At 40.1% G+C, this 20107-nt stretch overlaps 1 gene segment (V, D, J or C); it reads right to left on the bottom strand.

Moving 5' to 3' along the window:
- Positions 1-2979: 2979 nt before the first annotated feature.
- On the bottom strand, positions 2980-19685 carry LOC110290436 (Ig mu chain C region-like). The segment is given in 6 exon segments: positions 2980-3086; positions 4002-4328; positions 4999-5307; positions 14201-14515; positions 15952-16263; positions 19592-19685. Coding segments are annotated over 6 exon segments (1464 nt in total).
- Between the last annotated feature and the right edge of the window lie 422 nt (positions 19686-20107).

Raw genomic sequence — 20107 nt, 5'->3', positions numbered from 1 at the left:
CCTTCTTCATCTGTGTCCAACAGTGACTCCTCTGGTCCCTCACCTAAGACCCTCTCCCTGCCTCTGGGCATGGATGTTCCTTCTCCTCTCCTGCAGAGCTATAATTTAACCAATCAGAAGATGGTGGAGAACTACGTTCTACAAAGAATACTAGTCAAAAGATGCTTCATAGTAATGCTAGTACCAAAGTCCAGACTGCAACCAGATATCTAGGTACATAAATCAACAATTGAATACACAGTACACAAAACATTCCCCAACACATGACCAAAATAACTTATATAAGAAAGAGTTTATTTTGACTTATGGTTCCAGATAGTCCATCACAGCAGTGAGGCATGGTCACAAGCTGCAAGCACAGCATCAGGAAAGGAATCTGGGAGTTTACATTTTGAAATGCAAGCGAGTAGAGAGAGCAAACTGGAAGGGTTATGAGAGGTAAGCTCTCAAAGACTGCCTCTGGTAGCACACATTCTCTAATAAGGGCACCCCTCCTAGACCTGCCCAGACAAGGATAGACATTCCTTGTTCAAATGAACCATAAGAGGGTTCTAGTGGAAGAGGGAGTGGGGGAGTACAAGTTAAGTGTGGTTAAAAATAATTAAAAACTCAAATAATAAAATATAGAAATCACACAAAAAGATAAATCTACCCATAATAACTAAAGCTTATTTCTCTCTGGTTTATGCTTAGGTTGCTTAGTTTCAACTATGAGCATTTTGTTTGTTTTTCAAGACAAGGTTTCTCTGTGTGTCTCTGGATGTCTTGGAACGCTCTCTGTACACCAAGTTGTCCTGGAACTCACAGAGATCCACTTGCCTCTGCCTCCCAAGTGCTAGGATTAAAGGCATCCACCACCACTGCCCAGCTAAAAACGTTCATGTTTATGTTTGCCCATTTCTTCTTTCCCTACCTCTCTCCTTTTTGTTTGTCTGTTTGTTTGTTGGACAGGGTTTCTTTAAGTAGCCCTGGATGTCCTCACAATAGCTCTGTAGACCAGGCTGGCTTTGAATTGAGATAGCTTTGATATAAAAAGAATATTTTATAATGACATTTAAGCTATACTGGTTCTGCTGATATTTTAGGAGAATGTTTGATACCATTTCCAAAATATTCATGCAATGAATAATTTTATAAAAATACAAAGCACAAGAAAAAGAAATAAACACAAGAATTTTAAATGAAAAAAGTGGAACAATTTTTCTAGAAGAAAAAACAAAAACTGTAAAACTATTCTAACTAAGGCAGCATAGTCTTGACAAAGATAGACAAGTAGTTTAATGGAGTAAATTATCAGTACAGCTCCAGATTATAGAAATTAATATGTAGTAAGGAGAAAAGCAAATATCAGTGTATACTGGATAACTTAACCTTTTACACATATACCATTACCATAATCAGGAAGGAAAATGTGTGTGTGTGTGTGTGTGTGTGTATACATGTGTAATCAAATAAGAACATAATGTTCAAAAACATTATTTATTTGTGAGATAACAAAACATATAAATGTACCAACACTGTAGATTTGTGTCCTGCTTGAGAAACAAGAAAGATTCTCTCATATACTCAAAGAGATTAGGAAAAGAATATCACAACATTATAATGGCAAAAGCATTGAATAATCAGTGTCCATTGTGAGATAGATTAACAAAATATAGCATATTGTTACAATAGAAGACCACAGAGCAGCATAAAATGGGTAAATAGTAATGCTTCAAATTAAGAAATCCACAAGGTGTATTAAGTATGAAAATCAAAGTTTCAAAATATTACATATGATATCATAGATTTTATAAAGAATAAAAACAGAAAGCACTATATGCTGTTTAAAGGTTATGCTTATGTCATAACAGTATAAAACTATGATTGAGAAAGAAATCCAGCAAATTCAGGGCAATATACAAAAGAAACTTGAAGAAGATATGGACAAGATGTTATATTTTACAAAATGTTATAGTGAATCTAGAGGTATTTTATACTGTTTTAAATCCCATTTCAAGATAGGAAAAATTCTTTTCAACAGTCCAGTAATATGAGTTTTGTGTCTGTTAAAATTAAATTGTGCTTCCAGAAATTCTAGTTGTTAGTCAGAACTGGAAAATTAAGGATTGACCATGACCAGAGACAGAGTGAACATTCATTTCCTCATCATTAAATTGCCTTTTAGTTGTAAGAAGAGATCATTTGAAATTCAGTATCTTGAGTCTGAAATATCACTAAACAATCCAAGTCTGTGTCTGACAGTGTGCAGGGGGAGCACATCTGTGGTGGATGGAGGAGGGCGAGTGAAGAGCAGGAGTCTCGGATCAACTGCAGGCCCTTGCATCTTCTCTCCACTTGAGCTGCTTAGAGAGGGTAGTGGGCAATGTATCACAGGTCATACAGAAGCAGCAAACATCACTTACTTATTCAGTTCTTCATTCCTGTATTCACTCCATTAGTATTTATTGAATGTGGACTAAGTAGCTAGTTTTCTTCTTGTTCTGAATTCAAAAGGAATGTCAGAAATGAAGTCTCTGTCTACTCCAACTCACATGTCTTTCTGGGACCTGACCTCTCTTCCATATGCACATTCATTTTTTTCTCACCAGTTAGCATGTCCATTCTTTTAGATTGGTTGACGTCAAAGGACAATTTAACAATGTGTGGGCAGACTCTTTGGAGTTTAGGTCTTGACTATTATTCCATTCCCACACCTTCAACTCTTACCTCTGGAATTATAAGAAACATAACTATAAAAAATTCCAACTCCAGGATATCACACAATGCACAGGGTTGGGAACCTCTAAGAACTCCAAAAGATATTTGGAGAAAATAAGAATATTCACAATTTCCTCTTGAGGGTAGATAACATTTGTGGGAATCTTTGAAGGCATACTCTGTGAATCTCATGTGTTTACCCTGAAGTTCTCTTGCTACCCATGACCATGGCTGTGACCTCACTCTCAAAAAACAAAGGACCATTTTCAAACTCACTTGTCACAGGCTCCATCGCCTATACATGTAGATGACTAGTAAACACACCACCAGAAGTAACTTGAGGCACAGAAGGAAGGCCACAAAAACGTGGATAGATTTCTCTGAACCTAAAATACACACATCAAAGGGGTCAACAAAGAGTGAAATGTGAGTTGAAATGATTAATCTGAGATTGGTAGCCAGGTAGTTCCAAGTGTTCCCCAATTCTGAGCCCATCCTTGGGCTAACATGCCAACACGAATATAATCATTGTCTTCCCTCTAAGGTCTTGTGGTCACTTAAAGTAACATTTGTTGTAATCCTTGAACATTGTTATTATCATTAACATCTTATAGGTGAAGAAATGGAATCTCTGAGAGATAGTTGACAGTGTTGACTAAATTTACACAACTGTAATTATTGGAAATTAATTTGAAAACAATTTTACATAAAAACAAATAATATTAACAGCTGATATTTAGTGTAGATAACATACCAGTTTTGTATTTATTATATATTAATGTTTAATTTTCAAAAGGATTCTACAAATTAGGAGCCTGTTTATTACATGTAAGGAAATTGTTGAATAAGAGTTATATGTTCATTCAAAAAAAATGAAGTAAAATAATTATCATTGGAGTGGGCATAAGGCAGTTCCCAGATATGCATGTTCAAGTAAGTCTTATAGGACAGTGTACATGCAAGCTTACTTCCATACACCTGAGACTACTTTAAACCAGAGACTTGGTGACAAACTCTCATGGTCACTAGTGGATCAGCACTAAGCTAAACTTTCTCTAGGGCATTTTCAAAGAGGATGAACTGGTAGAGCATTCTTCCAATAGAAATGAAAGTACCATTCTAGGTGGTCACCCTAAAGGAAGCTACTGACTGGATACCATTCTGTCTGTGGACGAAACCTCAGACTCCTGATCTGAACAAGACTTTCCTGACTATGAAACCTGTCTCCTTAGAGTCTTCTGAAATGCAGCAAGGAAACCCAGGTGACTCCCATATGCCCACAAGGACAAAGGCAAACTTACTCAGGCTCCTGATGGCTTTGGATGTGGGAAAGGATGCTGCAGACAATACAATGCTGGCCTGGATGGGAGGATGTTCCTCATGTTCTACCTTGCAAGTGAGTACTTGATCAGACCTCTCCACTGATGTGTTTACCAACTGCAGGACTTCCAGAGTGTAGGACCCATCCTCATTCCTCTTAGGTGTAGGTTGCTCTATTCTCCTGATCACATGGCAGTCTTCCAGCCAGGAGAGATATACCTCCTGGGGATAGAATCTCTGCACATGGCAAGTGACAGTCACCAAACTGGAGTCAGTTGAAGATTGGGACACTCTCACTGCCGGGGGAACTGACAAAAATCCAGATAAAGCCGAGAATTAGTGCAGGAAATCTACTGGAAGTTCTTTGAGGATGGGATCATCTTCAAGGGTCCAACCCAGTGCCTGCCACAAATAAGGATTTAGGAATTGGAATAGAGAAAGAGAAAACACAAGTTTGGATAGGTGGATAGATAATAAGGGACCTCCCAATGTTTCTTCTTTTCATTTTGAGCTATAGAAAATGAGGTATCAAATCCATTTAGCAAATTGCAAATCTGTTGTTTTGATTTTACAGATGTGGCAAGCATCAGTGTATCTTGTGACAACCAACAACAAAGAAGGAAAATTTAGACTCAAATCCAGATAGGAGCAATGATCCAAGGATACAACATAGTCCCTAAAATTTAGAAGACTGCAAAGCCCTTCAAGTATTTTTTCTATAGACCAGCAATACTGAAATGAAATCCCATTGGGTAAGTAGCCTAAGTAGCCTATGGTTTTCAGATGAAGGAAATGAGCTATGAGTGTTACTTTAAATAAGTGTAACAACAAAACCTCTGCCTAGTCAGCCTGAACATAGCACTAAGTACTTTACAGATTTCATTTCTAGTGTCACTACCAACTAAGGCCATTTCAGTGAATAAACCAACACCAAGAGAAGCCCACAGCCTACCTCACCCAGAAAGAGAAAAGTCTTACCACAGAGGTACTGGCCCAAGTAGATGACTTTCTGGAAAACTACTAATGACTTGTGCTCAACCAGGCAGAGAACTAATGATAATATGTCATCACTCTCCAGTGAGACGATCGCAGTGCTAGTCACATTGTAGGTCTCTCCATTGGAGAAGACGCTGGTCTGGGACTGGAGACGGGTGTGGTTGTTTTTGAGCCAGGTCACAGTAACCTGACGAGTTTGTAGTGCAGAGGATGTGTACTTCAATTGGATGCTTGATCCAGGTGGAAACCGCTGCAGGGGGCCTTCAAGGTGGTGAGAATACTCTGTCCTTCCTGCAAGAAGAGAAGCCACATATCACATCAATTTCCAGTGTGAACAATTGCCTGGAATCCATCTTGTAAAGTTCCATCACTTCCTCTTTTATAGAGACGTTAATATTTCCTTCTGATAGGAGGATTCTGAAGCTTTTAGCAGATGGCAAACAGTAAGACCAAAGGGATGTGCATCTCAGAAGACCAACACCACAGAAAACACACCCAGAGCAAACAGGTTCTTCTTGGATGTATCAAATAATGGATAGGAGAACAAGTCCAAATTAATGACATAGTCAGGAGTTCAAAACAGGTAGTCTAGTCTCAGGGTCTGGCCTCTGACCTTATACTCTCTTTCTCTCACTACTAAAGGGAGATTCCTTAATGCCCACAGGCATGTCATACAGAAAATGTGGCAGCATAAATGTTGGTGTCCACTCGAACTACATCTGTACCCCCTCCCCATCACACACACATGAGCCCCAGAAGGTTAATTTTTCAGAAATCTTACTCTTAATTAGCAATGCAGGGTGAATTTTATTTCTCTGGATAACAAGAAAGGAAGCCAATATTGAGTGTATGTAGCATGATAATCACATTACAAGTGTCAACTATAACATTAAAATCTTAAAGGACCACCTGAAGGTTTGTTATTACCTTAAAATAAGTAAACACCAGAGCTCACGAATTGCTTTTCCCTGAAGAGCCCCACAACTCTGCAAGTGGCATTCCTATACTCAGGTCTAGTTCTGGGAGCAAGTGTCACCCATTGGAATTCCCTGATAATTTCCCCTAAGCCCATCTGAATACTTCTAGCTCCAAAAGTACAGCTTTCACATTGGATCCCCCTAGTAAGTCTGCCCAGGACTAAGACCATCTCTGAACACAAATCTAGCTCGTCACACAGTCCTTGCACCAAGCCAGTAGGAAGTAGGCAAGAATCATAGTTCAGACACACAATCAAGGAAAGACATCCACATGCCTAGGTCACATTGAAAAAGCGTATCTATGAATTACCAAGACAGTATACCAACAACAGTCACTGTTCCTACAGAAACAGTTTTCACTGATAGCTACCCAGATGAAACACATGAAAAAAAATGTAAAAGAAAAATGATCAATATCATTGAAAAATTCAAGGAGTTTAAAGAAGACACAAATAACCCAAAGAACTTAAAGGATATATTAACAAATATGTGAGATATGCTCAAGAAAAGACAAATATAAAGCTGAATAAAACAAAGCAGAAAATTCAGAATTTGAAAAGAAATATAAGGAAATATAAATGTTAATAAAAACTCAAAAAGGACGGAATTGAAAAACTCAGCAACCCAAATCCAAAACTCAGACAAAGACTTACAAGTAGAATGGACAAAATTGAATCTAGATTATCAGAATCTAAAAATAAAGCAGCCAGCCAGCCTTGTGGACTGACCAACTACTGGAATCTTGAACCTTCCATTGGTAGAGCCATTGTTGGGAGATAGCTGGAGTACAGCCTGCAAGCCATTTGTGTGTGTGGTGTGTGCATTAATTCTATGGGTTCTATTTCTCTATATATCCTTAGTTAATACAGCATATAACAGTAATTAATGAGAAAAAGAGGCCATTAATTTGAGGGACAAAGAAGAATTATATGGGAGGTCTTGGAGTGAGGAAAGGGATGGGAAAATGATAAAATTATATTATGATCTCAAAAATAAAAGAACTAATCTTTTAAAAGAAAATTGAAAAATAACTCCAAAAACATTTAGTGCTTAGGAATATATCTAAGCAAAGAAGAAGAAGAGTCTTACAGTGAAAACCTTAAAATATTGAAAAAGAAAATCACAGGAGGTACTAGACAATAAAAAAAGAAAATCACAGAAGGCACTGGACAGTAGAAGGTATTTCATGCTCCAGACTGGTAGGAATAATGTTGTGAACGTGGCTACACTATAAACATTAATTACAGACTTAACACAATACATTTCAAGATTCTGATGTCATAGCTCACAGTTTTAGAAAGAAACAATACAAGGAATTAATATGGAACCACAAACAACCATGGATAGCCTAAGCAATCTTAAGGAGTAAGAGCACTACTGCGTGCACTGCAATATCTGACCTTGAATTATAGTATAGAGCTAACAGTGATAAAGACAGCCCAGTACTGGCATAAAACAGACAGGGAAATCAATAGACAAGGATAGAAGACCTAGAAACAAAAAGTAACAACTATGCCTGCTTGATTTTTTGACAAAGCATGCAAAAATTATACAGTGGGAAACAGTATCCTATTCAATAAATGGTGCTGGCAAAACTTGATTTCTCTCTGTAGAAGAATTAAATTAGATTCTTGCCTATTACCTTGTAGAAAGATCAATTCAGAATAGATCAAAGACCTTAATTTAAAACTGGAAACGGATTTCAAGAAGAAAGCATATTCAAGACAGATACTGGGGTAGACAGGACTGTGTTGAATAGAACACTAACAGAATGAGAACTGCGCACAAGTGTCGACCGATGGGCCTGGGTAAAAATAAAGGTTTTGTACAGCAAAGGAAGCAATCAACAGAGCAAACAGCCAAAGAAAGGAAACACTTCACCAGCTACAGTGAAGCTAAAATCCAGATTTTATAAAGGACTGCATAATTTAAATACCAAGGAAACCAAACTGCCAATCAACAAACACATGGGCAAATGTACTAAATAGAATGTTTTCAATAAAAGAAGCACAAATAGCCAACAACTGTTTCTTAAAGTGTTCAATATCTCTGACCATCAGAGGAATGTACATTAAAACTACTCCGGGATACCACCTCACCCCAGTCAGAAAGGCTGCTATCAACAAATCTGACAACAGATGTTGGTTGGAGAAGATGTGGATAGAAAGGAACCCGTATCCAGTGTTGGCAGAGATACAAATTAATACAGCCATTGAGAAAAGCAGTTTGGAGAGTTCTCAAAAAGGTTAAAAACAGACCATAACCTAGATATTTTACTCCCAGGTGTACACCACAGAACTTCACACCATGCTCCAGAAGTATTTGCACACTGTGGGTAATTGCTGATAAACACCCTCAGCAAAATGGCTGGATACAAAATTAACTCAAGGAAATCAGCAGCCCTCCGTATTTGTACAAATGATAAATGGGCTGAGAAAGAAATTAGGGAAACAGTACCCTTCACAAAAGCCACAAATAATATAAAACACCTTGTAATTCTAACTAAGCAAACGAAAGACTTGTATGACAAGAGCTTCAAGCCTCTGAAGAAAGAAATTGAGAAAGATATCACTCAGAAGATGGAAAGATCTCCCTTGCTCATGGATTGGTAGGGCTAACATAGTGAAAATGGCTATCTCATCAAAAGCCATCTACAGATTCAGTGCAATCCCCATCAAAATTCCAACACAATTCTTCACAGATCTCGAAAGAACAATGTTCAGCTTCATATAGAAAAACAAAACAAAAACCCCTAGGATAGCTAAAATGATTCTGAACAATAAAAGAACCACTGGAGGTATCACTACCCCTGACTTCAAGCTGTACTACAGAGCAATGGCAATAAAAGCTGCATGGTATTAGTACAGAAACAGACAGGGGGGGGTCAGTGGAATTGATTGAAGACACAGAAATAAACCTACACACCTATGAACACTTGAGTTTGACAAAGAAGCCAAAACTATACAATGGAAAAGGGAAAGCATCTTCAACAATCGGTGCTGGTCTAACTGAATGTCTGCATGTAGAAGAATGGAAATAAATCTGTATTTATCACCCTACACAAAACTCAAGTCCAAATGGACCAAACACCTCAATGTAAAACCAGACACACTTAATCTAATAGAATAGAAAGTGGGGAATAGCTTTGAACTCCTTGGTACAGGAGACAACTTCCTGAGCAGAACACCAGTAGCTCATGCACTAAGGTCAAGAAGTAATAAATGAGACTTCATTTATTACAGAACTGAAAAGCTTCTGTAAGTCAAAGGACACTGTCATTAGGGCAAAACAACAGCCTACAGATAGGGAAAAAAATCACCAACCCTACATCCAACAGAGGGCTAATATCCAAAATACACAAAGAACTCAAGAAGTTAGACACCAACAACCCAAATAGCCCAATTAAAAATGGGGTACAGAGCTAATCAGAGAATTCTCAATAGAGGAACACGGAATAGCTAAGAAGCACCTAAAGAAATGTTCAACATCCTTAGTTATCAGGGAAATGTAAATCAAAACAACCTGAGATTCTATCTTACATGCATCAGAATAACTAAGATCAAAAACTCAAAGGACAGCATATGTTGTCAAGGTTGTGGAGCATGGAGAACTCTCGTCTACTGTTGATGGGAGTATAAACTAGTACAGCCACTCTGGAAATCAATTTGGCACTTCCTCAGAAGATTGGGAATTCTACCTCAATACTCAGCCATACCACTCCTGGGCATACACCCAAAAGATGCTCTACCATCCCAGAAGGACACATGCACAACTATGTTCATAGCCACTTTATTTGTAACAGCCAGAAACTGGAAACAACCTAGATATATCGTAACTAAAGAATGGATACAAAAAATGCGGTGTATCTACACAATGGAATACTACTCAGCCATTAAAAACAAGGTCATCATTAATTTTGCAGGCAAATGGATGGAATTAGAAAATACCATCCTGAATTAGGTAACTCAGACCCAAAAGGACATGTATGATATGTACTCACTTATAAGTGGATATTAGCCATAAAATAAGTGAAAACCACGCTATAATCAGCAGACCCAAAGAAACCAAATAACAAGGAGGACACAAGGGATTACAGTTAAATCTTTCTCAGAAGAGGAAACAAAATAAACATCAGAGATTGATGGAAGGAGGGAACTGAGCAGAAGTGGAGACAGAGAGAGGAGGGGTGGAGTGGATCATATATAGGGAGAGCAGGGGAGAGAGAAGGGAGATTGGCTGGGGGAGGCAATCTCTAGGATGTGCCAGAAACCTGTGTTGGGGAGAGGGCCCAGACGGTATATGGGGGGGTGACTCTAGCTCAGATTCCTAGCTGAAGGATATGGATCCTGAAGTGGTCACTTCCAGTATCCAGGCAGGACTCCCAGTGGAAGGATAAGGACAGCAACCCAGCCTTTGACCCAAAATGTGTCCTGCCTACAAGATGTGCAGGGACAAAGAGCAGAAACAGAGGGAATGGCCAACCAATGACTGCCCCAACTTGAGACCTATCCCACGGGCAAGAAACAATCCCTAACACTATTAATAACACTCTGTTATGCTTGCAGACAGACAGGAGCCTGTCGCAACTGTCCTCTGAGAGGCTCCACCCATACAGAGACTCATACCCAAATATTAGATGGAGCTCTGGGAGTCTTATGAAAGAGTTGGGAGAAAGATTTAGGGACATGATGAGGACAGGGACCCCAAAGAACGACCAACAGAGTCAACTGACCTGGACCCTTGGGGGCTCCAAGAGACTGAATCACAAACCAAAGAGCAAGCATGGGCTGGACCTAGTCTCCCTGTACATCTTTAACAGATGAGCAGCTTGGTCTTCATGAGGGTTCCCCAACAACCAGAGCAGGAGTTGTCTCTGAGCCTGTTGCCAGCCTGCCTGTGGATCCAGCACTCCTAAATGGACAGCCTTGTCTGGCCTCAATGAGAGTGAATACACCTAGTCCTGAAGTGATTTGATGTGCAGGGGGTTGGTTGACCCTCAGAGGATGGGGACTCCCCCTTCTCAAAAGATAAGGGGAAGGTGGAATGGGGGGAGGTCTTGCATGAGGGGGTGCTTGGAGGAGAGGAAGGGCCAATACTGTGTTGTGAGGTGAATAAATAAATAAATTCTTTAAAAAACTGCAGGCCAATATACATGATGAACATAGATGCAAATTTCCTCAATGAATTACTTGAAAACTAAATGTGGGCATGTATTTTTAAAAAAATCACCCACCACTATCAAGTTGTCTCTCTCCTTGACATGCAAGATGGATATGTAAGATATATCCATCCTTTTTAATAAATCATATCAAAGAACTTCAAGACAAAAATCATATGCTTGTCTCCATAGATGCAGAAAGGGTCTTTTAGCAAGAATTCAACATGCATTCACGATATAAGTCGTAGAAGGGCATCAGGGAACATAATTCAACAAAAGTAAAAACAACATGTGACAAATCCACAGCCAACATCAACTGAAATGGAGAAGAACTTGAAGCAGTTCTGTTAAAGTCAGCAACTACATAGGGCTGTTCTCTCTTCCCACCCTTGCAAAACAGTGGTTGGAGCAGCAGCTAGAGCAACAAAATGGGAGACACAAATAAAAGGAGTTAGAGTAGGAAAGTAAGTTGAATTTTCCCTCTTTGCAGATGATACATAATGATAAATAAAGTCCTTCTATAACTAAAATAAAGGCAAGCTGGATTTTGTCAAAGGCCTTTTCTGCACCTATTGAGTTTTGTCTTGAAGACCATTTATATGAGTTATCACACTCATATATAACAGGTTCCAAAGATTCATCTAGAAATTGTTAACAGAAAAGTGGTAGAATACAAAAATCAACTTACGAAAATCTATATATGCCTTCTATACTCCCCTAGCAAAAAAAGCTACATCTCTGAGGTTAGTTCTATATTTCTCAGTGATTTTTAATACTGTCTTGCTTTCAGCCCAGCTTTGGGACATGTAAACTTGGAATAATCATCGCAAAAGCTGTCCTGGTGTTCAGATACCATGCAGGAGCCAAGGAAGAGGACACTTGGCAGCTCTCATTGATTGATGGAAGAAATTTGAAAGGAAACTGCTTTACCTGGAGTCCCACAGATAAGCATTGGCCACACTGATCCTTCAGTTTGACACTGATCCATTCAACTGCAAAGTCTGGCCAAATTCAAACATAAGCCTGTTCTTCCTCCAAGAGCTGGGGAGGGAGGCATGCAGAAGAGGAGCCTACACTATAAAGTCACAGGCCTGGGCTCTCAGCCATCATTGAAGTTTTTGACTGTGGGTGCTGAATAGCATAGACAGATATGATATTTCAAGAAAAGTAAATACCCTCCAATAGGATTTGAGAAGCGTTTTGTGACAATGCTAAGGTCTACATTCTCAGGTGACAAAGAGAGACATACAGAAACACCATGTTTAGTTTGTAACCTGACAGCTGCATTGTAAGCCTATTGCTGCTGGCTGTCACTCATATCAGAGCCTGCGCCACCTTCCAGCTCTCAAAGTGTGAGATAACAATCAGTGGAAACACTTCTACCCAGTAAGTGCTCCATGGCTGATATACAGTTAGTGCTCCATGGCTGCTGATATGTAGTTAATGCTATGTGGGTGATATGCAGTAAATACTCCATGGCTGATATGCAGTAGTAAGTGTTCCATGGCTGATATGCAGTAAGTACTCCATGGCTGATATGCAGTAAGTGCTCCATAGCTAATATGCATTAGGTTCTCTGAGGATACTAACCAAATAGAACAGGCATGTGAGTAGATATACTCAGGAGCCAGGGTGTTGAGTAAAGGGATTTGGGAAAGCTTGCCATAGCTATAAAGATATGTTAACATAAAATAGAAAGAGGCCTTGATGGAGAGAGAGAGAGAGAGAGAGAGAGAGAGAGAGAGAGAGAGAGAGAGAGAGAGACAGACAGAGAGAGACAGAGACAGAGAGAGACAGAGAGAGAGACAGAGAGAGACAGAGAGAGACAGAGAAATCCCAGCGGACCCTGTGGTGTCTGTCACTGTTGATGCCATGCTGTCATGAGGTCCACCTTCAAGTGACAGTTAGATATATTGAGTGTAGGTGTAGGGGAAAAATAAGACAGAAAAGGAAATCCATAGTATGAACTAATTAGCAAGTCACATTTATATAAGTATACATACATATATGATGGTAACGAAGAGATCGTGAAGTTGAAAGGGAATGGGGGATGGGGGAGGAGTGCGGAGTGGAAATGAAGTTGATGCAGCAGTCATGTATACACTTACAATAGTAATAAGAAAAAATTGTAAAAATTATGCACTTGCTTCCCATCAAAAGGCACCCATCCATTTGGAGTTTAGCACCCAGGTCTGTGTGTCCCATTGGATGGATAGTTCTCTTATTTCTATTGGACAACAGAAATAGGACCCAAAGAAATGTAAAGGTGAGTGAGATTATTACCTCTGAGAATTCTTACAGCGGCCAGAAAAAGGCTGGTTCTGCCACAGGTCGAGATAGAAATCAAGGTGGAAGCTTGCTATGAGAATGGGTTGCCCAGCAAGCCCACATGCTGCCTTACCCCTGGCTTGTCTATGCCTTACCTATTACTCTGTCTGTCTCTGACTGCACACCTGCATAAATGTGCCAGAGTATGAAGTATGTTTCTCTGGATCCCAGAAACAAGGAAGTTCTGGATTGCAATGTCACAGTGCCCTCTTGTGGGAGAAATTTACGAATCATGAACGTGTGAAATAGAGTAGAAACAGAAGAAATTACCATCAGGAACATGTGTGCATAGAAAAAAAAGTAAAATGAGGAGAAAGAAAGAGGTGACAAGAGGGAGTCACACCTATCTTGTGTGACTCTTTTTCCTGGCTCAGGGGGTCAGTAATTCTGGGTCTCTTCAAAGTTGATTTCTAGAAACATTCAGCTGAATTCACTGTCTTGATTAATTGCCTTCCCAGAAATTATTTGGAGCCCAGCTTAATTGTGGTAATTTCTTGCAACCAAGGGTTAAGGAGAAAAATTTGCAATATAATGAGGGCAGCAAAGGAGAGTCATTTCTTGGTGGAAGTATCTGGAAGAAGGGGCATACGGTCGGAGTGGCTCTTCAAGAGCATCCTCTCTGGGAAAGGGCTTCCTTTCTCCACGCTCACTCAGGGGTTCCCTGAGTCTCTAGCCCTTTAGCCGCAATGCCCTGAGGACATGAAGGAAACAAGGCACTTACCTCTGATCTTCCTGGGAGCTCCCAGGGTGATGCTGTTCTTAACTGGAGGCTGGTCATCCTGGATCACCCAGCAGACAAAGTCAGTCTTATTCAATATGGCATCTACCTGTAATGTGTGCTGTAGAGAGTAAGTCCCATCAGAGTTTCTGGTGGTCTGAGGAAGTTCCATGGTCAGGATCTTGTGCCCATTCTTAGTCCAGATGAGGTCCATGTCTTGGGGATAGAAGTGGTTTACATGACAAGTCAGGTTCACTTTTTGATGTGCATGATCTTGGATCTCTGGGTCTTCAGTGGTGATCTTCAGTGTGGGGATAACTAGACAGGAACAATAAGTAAGCCTAGGGAAAAATCTTGGCATTGACTTATCCACCTGTCTCAGGGTCACTTAGATTGATTGATTGATTTTTGATTGATTGATTGGTTGGTTGGTTAATTGGTGGAATCCTAAGAATTTCAAGGTGATCTTGGACTCATTATATAACCAGGATGATGCTGAACATCATATCCTTCTGCCTCCACTACTCTATTTCTTCAGCCCCTCTTTTCTTGTCTTATAATCCAGTCAGTCTAATTTGTGCTGCCTACATCCTCATGGATGTGGGACACTGGAGCATGCTTGACCTATCAGGTCCATGCCCTTCAAGAAAACTCACTCTTATTTCTTCAGAATCAAGCTGTCAGGAGCTCTACAGCTATGGGGCAGGACCTTCTGAGGACCTCCATCCTTGAAGGTCAAGTGGCTTCATCTTGTGCAGTTCCTGAACAGTTAGTTACTCTTAGTTCATGAGTGAAGAGAGATCATGAGGTCACTTGTTTTTTTTTTTAAATGAACAATTTTTATATGTTTGGTACAAGACAAATAGGGACAAGAATAAATAATCATGAAACATAGCTGGAGACACATGGGTATCTAATCTGATCTGAGTTTTCAATATTCCATATCATGATATATAATTGCAAGAATTATTAAGGTGAATTGCCCCGACAGGACCAGGGACTCTCCAAGCACAGCACCTGTAGCAGTGCCTGGCACATTAGCTGTTCATTATTCATTGAGTGAATTACTCAGTACTGAACGTTTTCCAGAGCTCAGGACCTTATTCATAGAAGACAAGCATTCCACCACTGAAGTGCATCCTTGGCTCTCTTTCACTTATTTTGTTTTGTTTAGTTTTATTTTATTTCACTAAATTGTTCCGGCTAGCCTCGAACTCAATCTTAATCCTCACAGGTTTAGAGGTTGTTATATACTGTCTAGGCTTCCCAAGGAGCTGAGATTACATGTCTTATACCACCAACTAATAATAAATATTTAGAAATATTAAAATATTAACAATGATATAGATAAGACACGTGTGATCAGAGAGGAACACTAGGCCATATAATAGCAAGGCCAAACAGTCCTAGACATTTTACAATGTATTGGGCATAGTTCTTGGTGTTTTGGAAGGAACAATTAGTTTAATCTTCAGAGGAAACTTACAAAGTAGGTGTTGTTTTTATTCCATTTTGGGGAGCAGAAGAAAACTGGGGCACAGGATATTTAAGACACAAGGACAATATTCTGTAGCCTATGACACAGCTAAGATCAAAGCCCAGCTGAACAGCCCATGAAACCTGTACTTTTAATCCATATTCATGTGTTCAAGGTTGGCATTGATCAATTTCTGCTCCCCATTTGTAAAATGGGGTTTGAGCAAACGCTCCATGCCTGCAGTATGGTCCCAACACATAGTTCACTGATCGCTCACCTCGGAGAACTTGAGAAAGATTAATGGTCATTCTTAGGGGCTCTTTGAGGTCTCCATGGGTGACTTCACAGGTGATCTGAGACAAGATATCTTGCTTGGTCAGGGTCACCCATGCTTTGCTTGTGACAGAGTAAGAGTCATTGTTGACCTGTACCACATGTGTGGCTGAGGCTGGATGTTCATTGTCGTTCCTCAACCAGTTGACACTGAGATTCATGGACCTGAAAGGGGCAGCAGTACAGAGAAAAGACACTGAACTGGAAGGGGGTGTCCTCTGATCTGGGCCTATCAGGGTGATGAAAGGCTTCCCAACTGAAACAAAACAAAGAATACAAAGCAGTTACTCTACCTTCTCAGGGTTGAAGGAACCAATATGCAAGAGCATGCCAACCCTCCCAAGGCCTGTCCCATAGAGAATGAGAACTGTCCTTTTTCTAGAGGTCAGCCTTTCAGAGACTTAGAGCAATGGCTCCCTCAAGTCAACATGCATTCCAGTGCACCCATACTAGGGAAGCAAATACTATGTATTGACTTTGAGGAGGGAGTGCAAATGGACCATAACAAGCAACTGGCAAACAAAATATGACTTCTATGAGGGAATGGATGTCCTCAGGAGACTCAATATGTACAAAGATAGAAAAATGAGGAGTCACTCTGAAAGGGTGATTGAAACAGGGCTTTCTGTACTAAAACTAAAAAACTGAGGAATAAAATACTTATTCCTATATAAGAGGACACAGGAATGACATTTGGCAACTGAGGAGAGAGAGTGAGTAATGCTTGGGCATATACCAAATAAATGGATCTTATGACCCAGCTGTACCACTCTTTGGCTGTCTTAGGCAGCAAGTCTTTAGGAGGCTTAAAAAAACATAAAGTCTAGTACAAAACTGTAACATTGCTTCCCACAAGTGCAGCCCTAATTCTGAGAGTGTAGCTTGCACAGTCTTTTCCTGCTGGGTTTCTCTGATCTACACCTACTCCTGCACCATGTCCATACTCACAGGCTTAGGTCTGGATATGAAGTCTGAGAGCATCACCTTTGCATACTCAATTCTTCTCTCTTATACACATAACTAATATAATCTCCACTAGCTCCAGGGGCAAACCTCAGTACCCTATTTGCCTAGGGCATCCTCTGACTCCCACCTGCCCCTGTGTTATGTCTACAATTACAGTCATGTTGCTGGACTCTTATCTCACATACATCTATTGTCTGCTGAGTTCCTCTGACCCACATCTACCCTGCCCCAACTCCTTGTTCCCAGGCCTAATTCTAAACGAGCAGACCATACACTAGATATTCCCGGCCTATGTCCATTTGCCCAGTTCCTGCATGGATCCAATCTAATGGAAGCTAGAATCTCATATCATACACTCAACCAAAGAAATAAGTCCACATGCCCACAAAACATCACAAAACAAAAAAAAATATGAAAGGATAAGAAAGTCTGTCTGTCTCTTCAAACCTGACAGGCCCACATAAATGTTCTGTGGTGTGAATTACCTAAATGAACCCCATAACACAGAACTTAAAAGTACTAAAAACTTTATTAAATAAGTCATAAAATTTAAGGAAGACACAAAGACACAGCTCAGTGAATTTGAAGAAGAAGACAGTAAATGCATAAGAAAATATCTGTAGCTCAGTGAAATGAGAAACAAAATCCAGAATAGTAAAGACAGAAATATTGAGAACTTAAACTGTAGTGGAGATAGAATTGAATAATCAATAACACAATTAGAAAACTCAGAAGAAAGCCTTACAAATGGAATGAATCACATAGAAGATAAAATATCATATTTTGGAGGTAAAGTAGAACAATTGGACCATTCAAGTAAATATAATTATAGAAATTAAAAACACATAAAAAGAACATTCAGAAATATGAGGCAACATAAAAAGATCTTCGCCAAGTGGTGGTAGCACAGGCCTTTTATCCCAGCACTTGGGAGGCAGAAGCAGATGAATCCCTGTGAGTTTGAGACCAGCCTGGTCTACAGAGCAAGTTCCAGGATTGCCATAGCCACACAAAGAAACCCTATCTTGAAAAACAAAAAGAAAAAACAAAAACAAACAAACAAAAAAGAAAAGAAAGGAAGGAAGAAAAAAAGACCAAATATTCTAATTATAGAAATAGATGAAAGAGAAGAATCCCAAATAAATGGCAAAAACCATATCTTCAACAAGATCATAAGAGAAATTCCCTAAACGAAGGAAAGGTACAACCACATAGATATAAGAAATACTCAGTAGATCAAATAGACAAGATCAGAATCAAAACTTCCCATGCATATTATAGTTAAAACATGAAATATACTGAAAAGAGGGTACACATTTGAAGGAAATCCCACATATTAACCACTGATTTCGATGGAAAATTTAAAAGCCTTGAGCAATGCTCTTCAACTTCTAAAAGTCCAAGCTAGACTACTATACCCAACAAAACTATCTGCCATAGCTGAAGAAGAAAGAGAACCTTTCCAACACACAAACAGGTTAAAGAAATTCATGTTCATCAAAACAGCCCTACACACAATCCTGGAGGTGATCCTCAGATAGAAGAGGGGAATAATCAAAGTCATGGGACTATAGAAAGACAACAAATGAAGCTAGATTTACATCTTACCCCCATCAGGATGGCTAAGGTCAAGAAACAAACTGAGAACAAAGGCAGGTGAGACAAAACCAGGAACACCCTCCATCCTAGGAACACCTTCTTTCAGGCTCACGCAGTACCGTTGTGAGACTGTGACAAAGTCCTCACTACTCTAACATAGGGTTTCTCCCCTAGAGTAATAAAGACTGCCCTATCTGGGGATAGGTTTTTTTTTTTTTTTGTAGATTCAGAGCAGCGGTTTACTTAAGTCATGCTGTTTCCCTTGCATCCCTACTGTGTTCAGACGGAGAGCTATACTCTAGGGACCTGGTGACAAGAACTCTTCTTTCAAAGTCAGGTTACAAGAGAGAGTCAAGTAGCCCTACATGACAAAGAAAGACAGAGAACAGTGTAGGTAGCCATGGGCTCTGATATAGTCGATTATATTTCCTTCTGCTTTATGTAAACATAGCTCCTGAGGGTTGTAAAATACTTCCAGGTATAAGTTTTATCTACAATTCAATGGTGGGAGGATAGTATTATGGTATCTGTTTCTTGAGAGATTAGGGGATGCAGAGACGATTAATAACTTGCTCAAAGTCAGTCAGTCAGTGACTAAAGAAGGCTTAGCCAGTTCATCTGATTTTGGATCCAGGACTCATTATTTCAATTTATTCCCTGCATGTTCTCTCATTCTCTCTCTCTCTCTCTCTCTCTCTCTCTCTCTCTCTCTCTCTCTCTCTCTCTCTCTCTCTCTCCCCCTCACTTATAGACCTAGTAGTCACTGAGTCAAGAGTTGACATAATAGAACTCAGGTTCTTTCCTTGTCACCAGGCCTCCTAGCCCCTATCTCCATGTCACATGCTCTTCCTCCAATCCCTAAGGCCCCACTAGCTCCCTTTATCTAAAAAGTCTATAGTATGGAAAAGGCACAATCAGCCCAGGAAGAACCTTAGGACTCAGCTTACTGTGGAGAACAGGATTTTGCTGCCTCTGAGCACTTTTCTGCATTCCCAAGGCTCTCCATGGCCAAGACTCACCTGCAAATGCCAGAAGAAGTGTTGACAAAAGAGGCCCCAGGCCCAGAACCTTCCACAGTGTGGTAGCCATGATAAGAAGTATCAGCCCTGACATGTACCAGGTGACAAACCTGGATGAAGCTCTGAGTGAGCCCAGGAGCCTCTGGCTAGTTTCTTCCCAACCTGGGCTGCCCTACATACCCTAGTTGCCCACACTTAACCGGGCTTGGGCAGAAATTTGTGCCACAGTAAGGGAAGTGGCCATTGTGGCTAAGATTTCTGTCCATTCCCCAAACCCACAGCCAAAAAAAAGTTTACCACTTTGGCTGGATGCTGGTTTTCTGGGAACCCATAAGCCAGATTAAGGAGGGGCTGAGCTTACCTCCAGAGAGCTGGTCTTTGATGTTCTGATCCTTAGACTCCCCTTTTCTGGAGGGACCAACACATTCAACAGACATCACCATCACCCAGTCTACTCTATCTATAGTCCTAGAACAACTTATAGAAATATAGAATGGACACTGAGTCCCAGAAAGG

The sequence above is a fragment of the Mus caroli genome, unplaced genomic scaffold (genome assembly GCF_978045245.1).
Source record: "Mus caroli unplaced genomic scaffold, Mus_caroli_1 scaffold_2, whole genome shotgun sequence".
NCBI lineage: Eukaryota > Metazoa > Chordata > Mammalia > Rodentia > Muridae > Mus > Mus caroli.
Note: the sequence above shows the minus strand (reverse complement) of the source record. Positions and strands in the feature narration are given on the sequence as shown.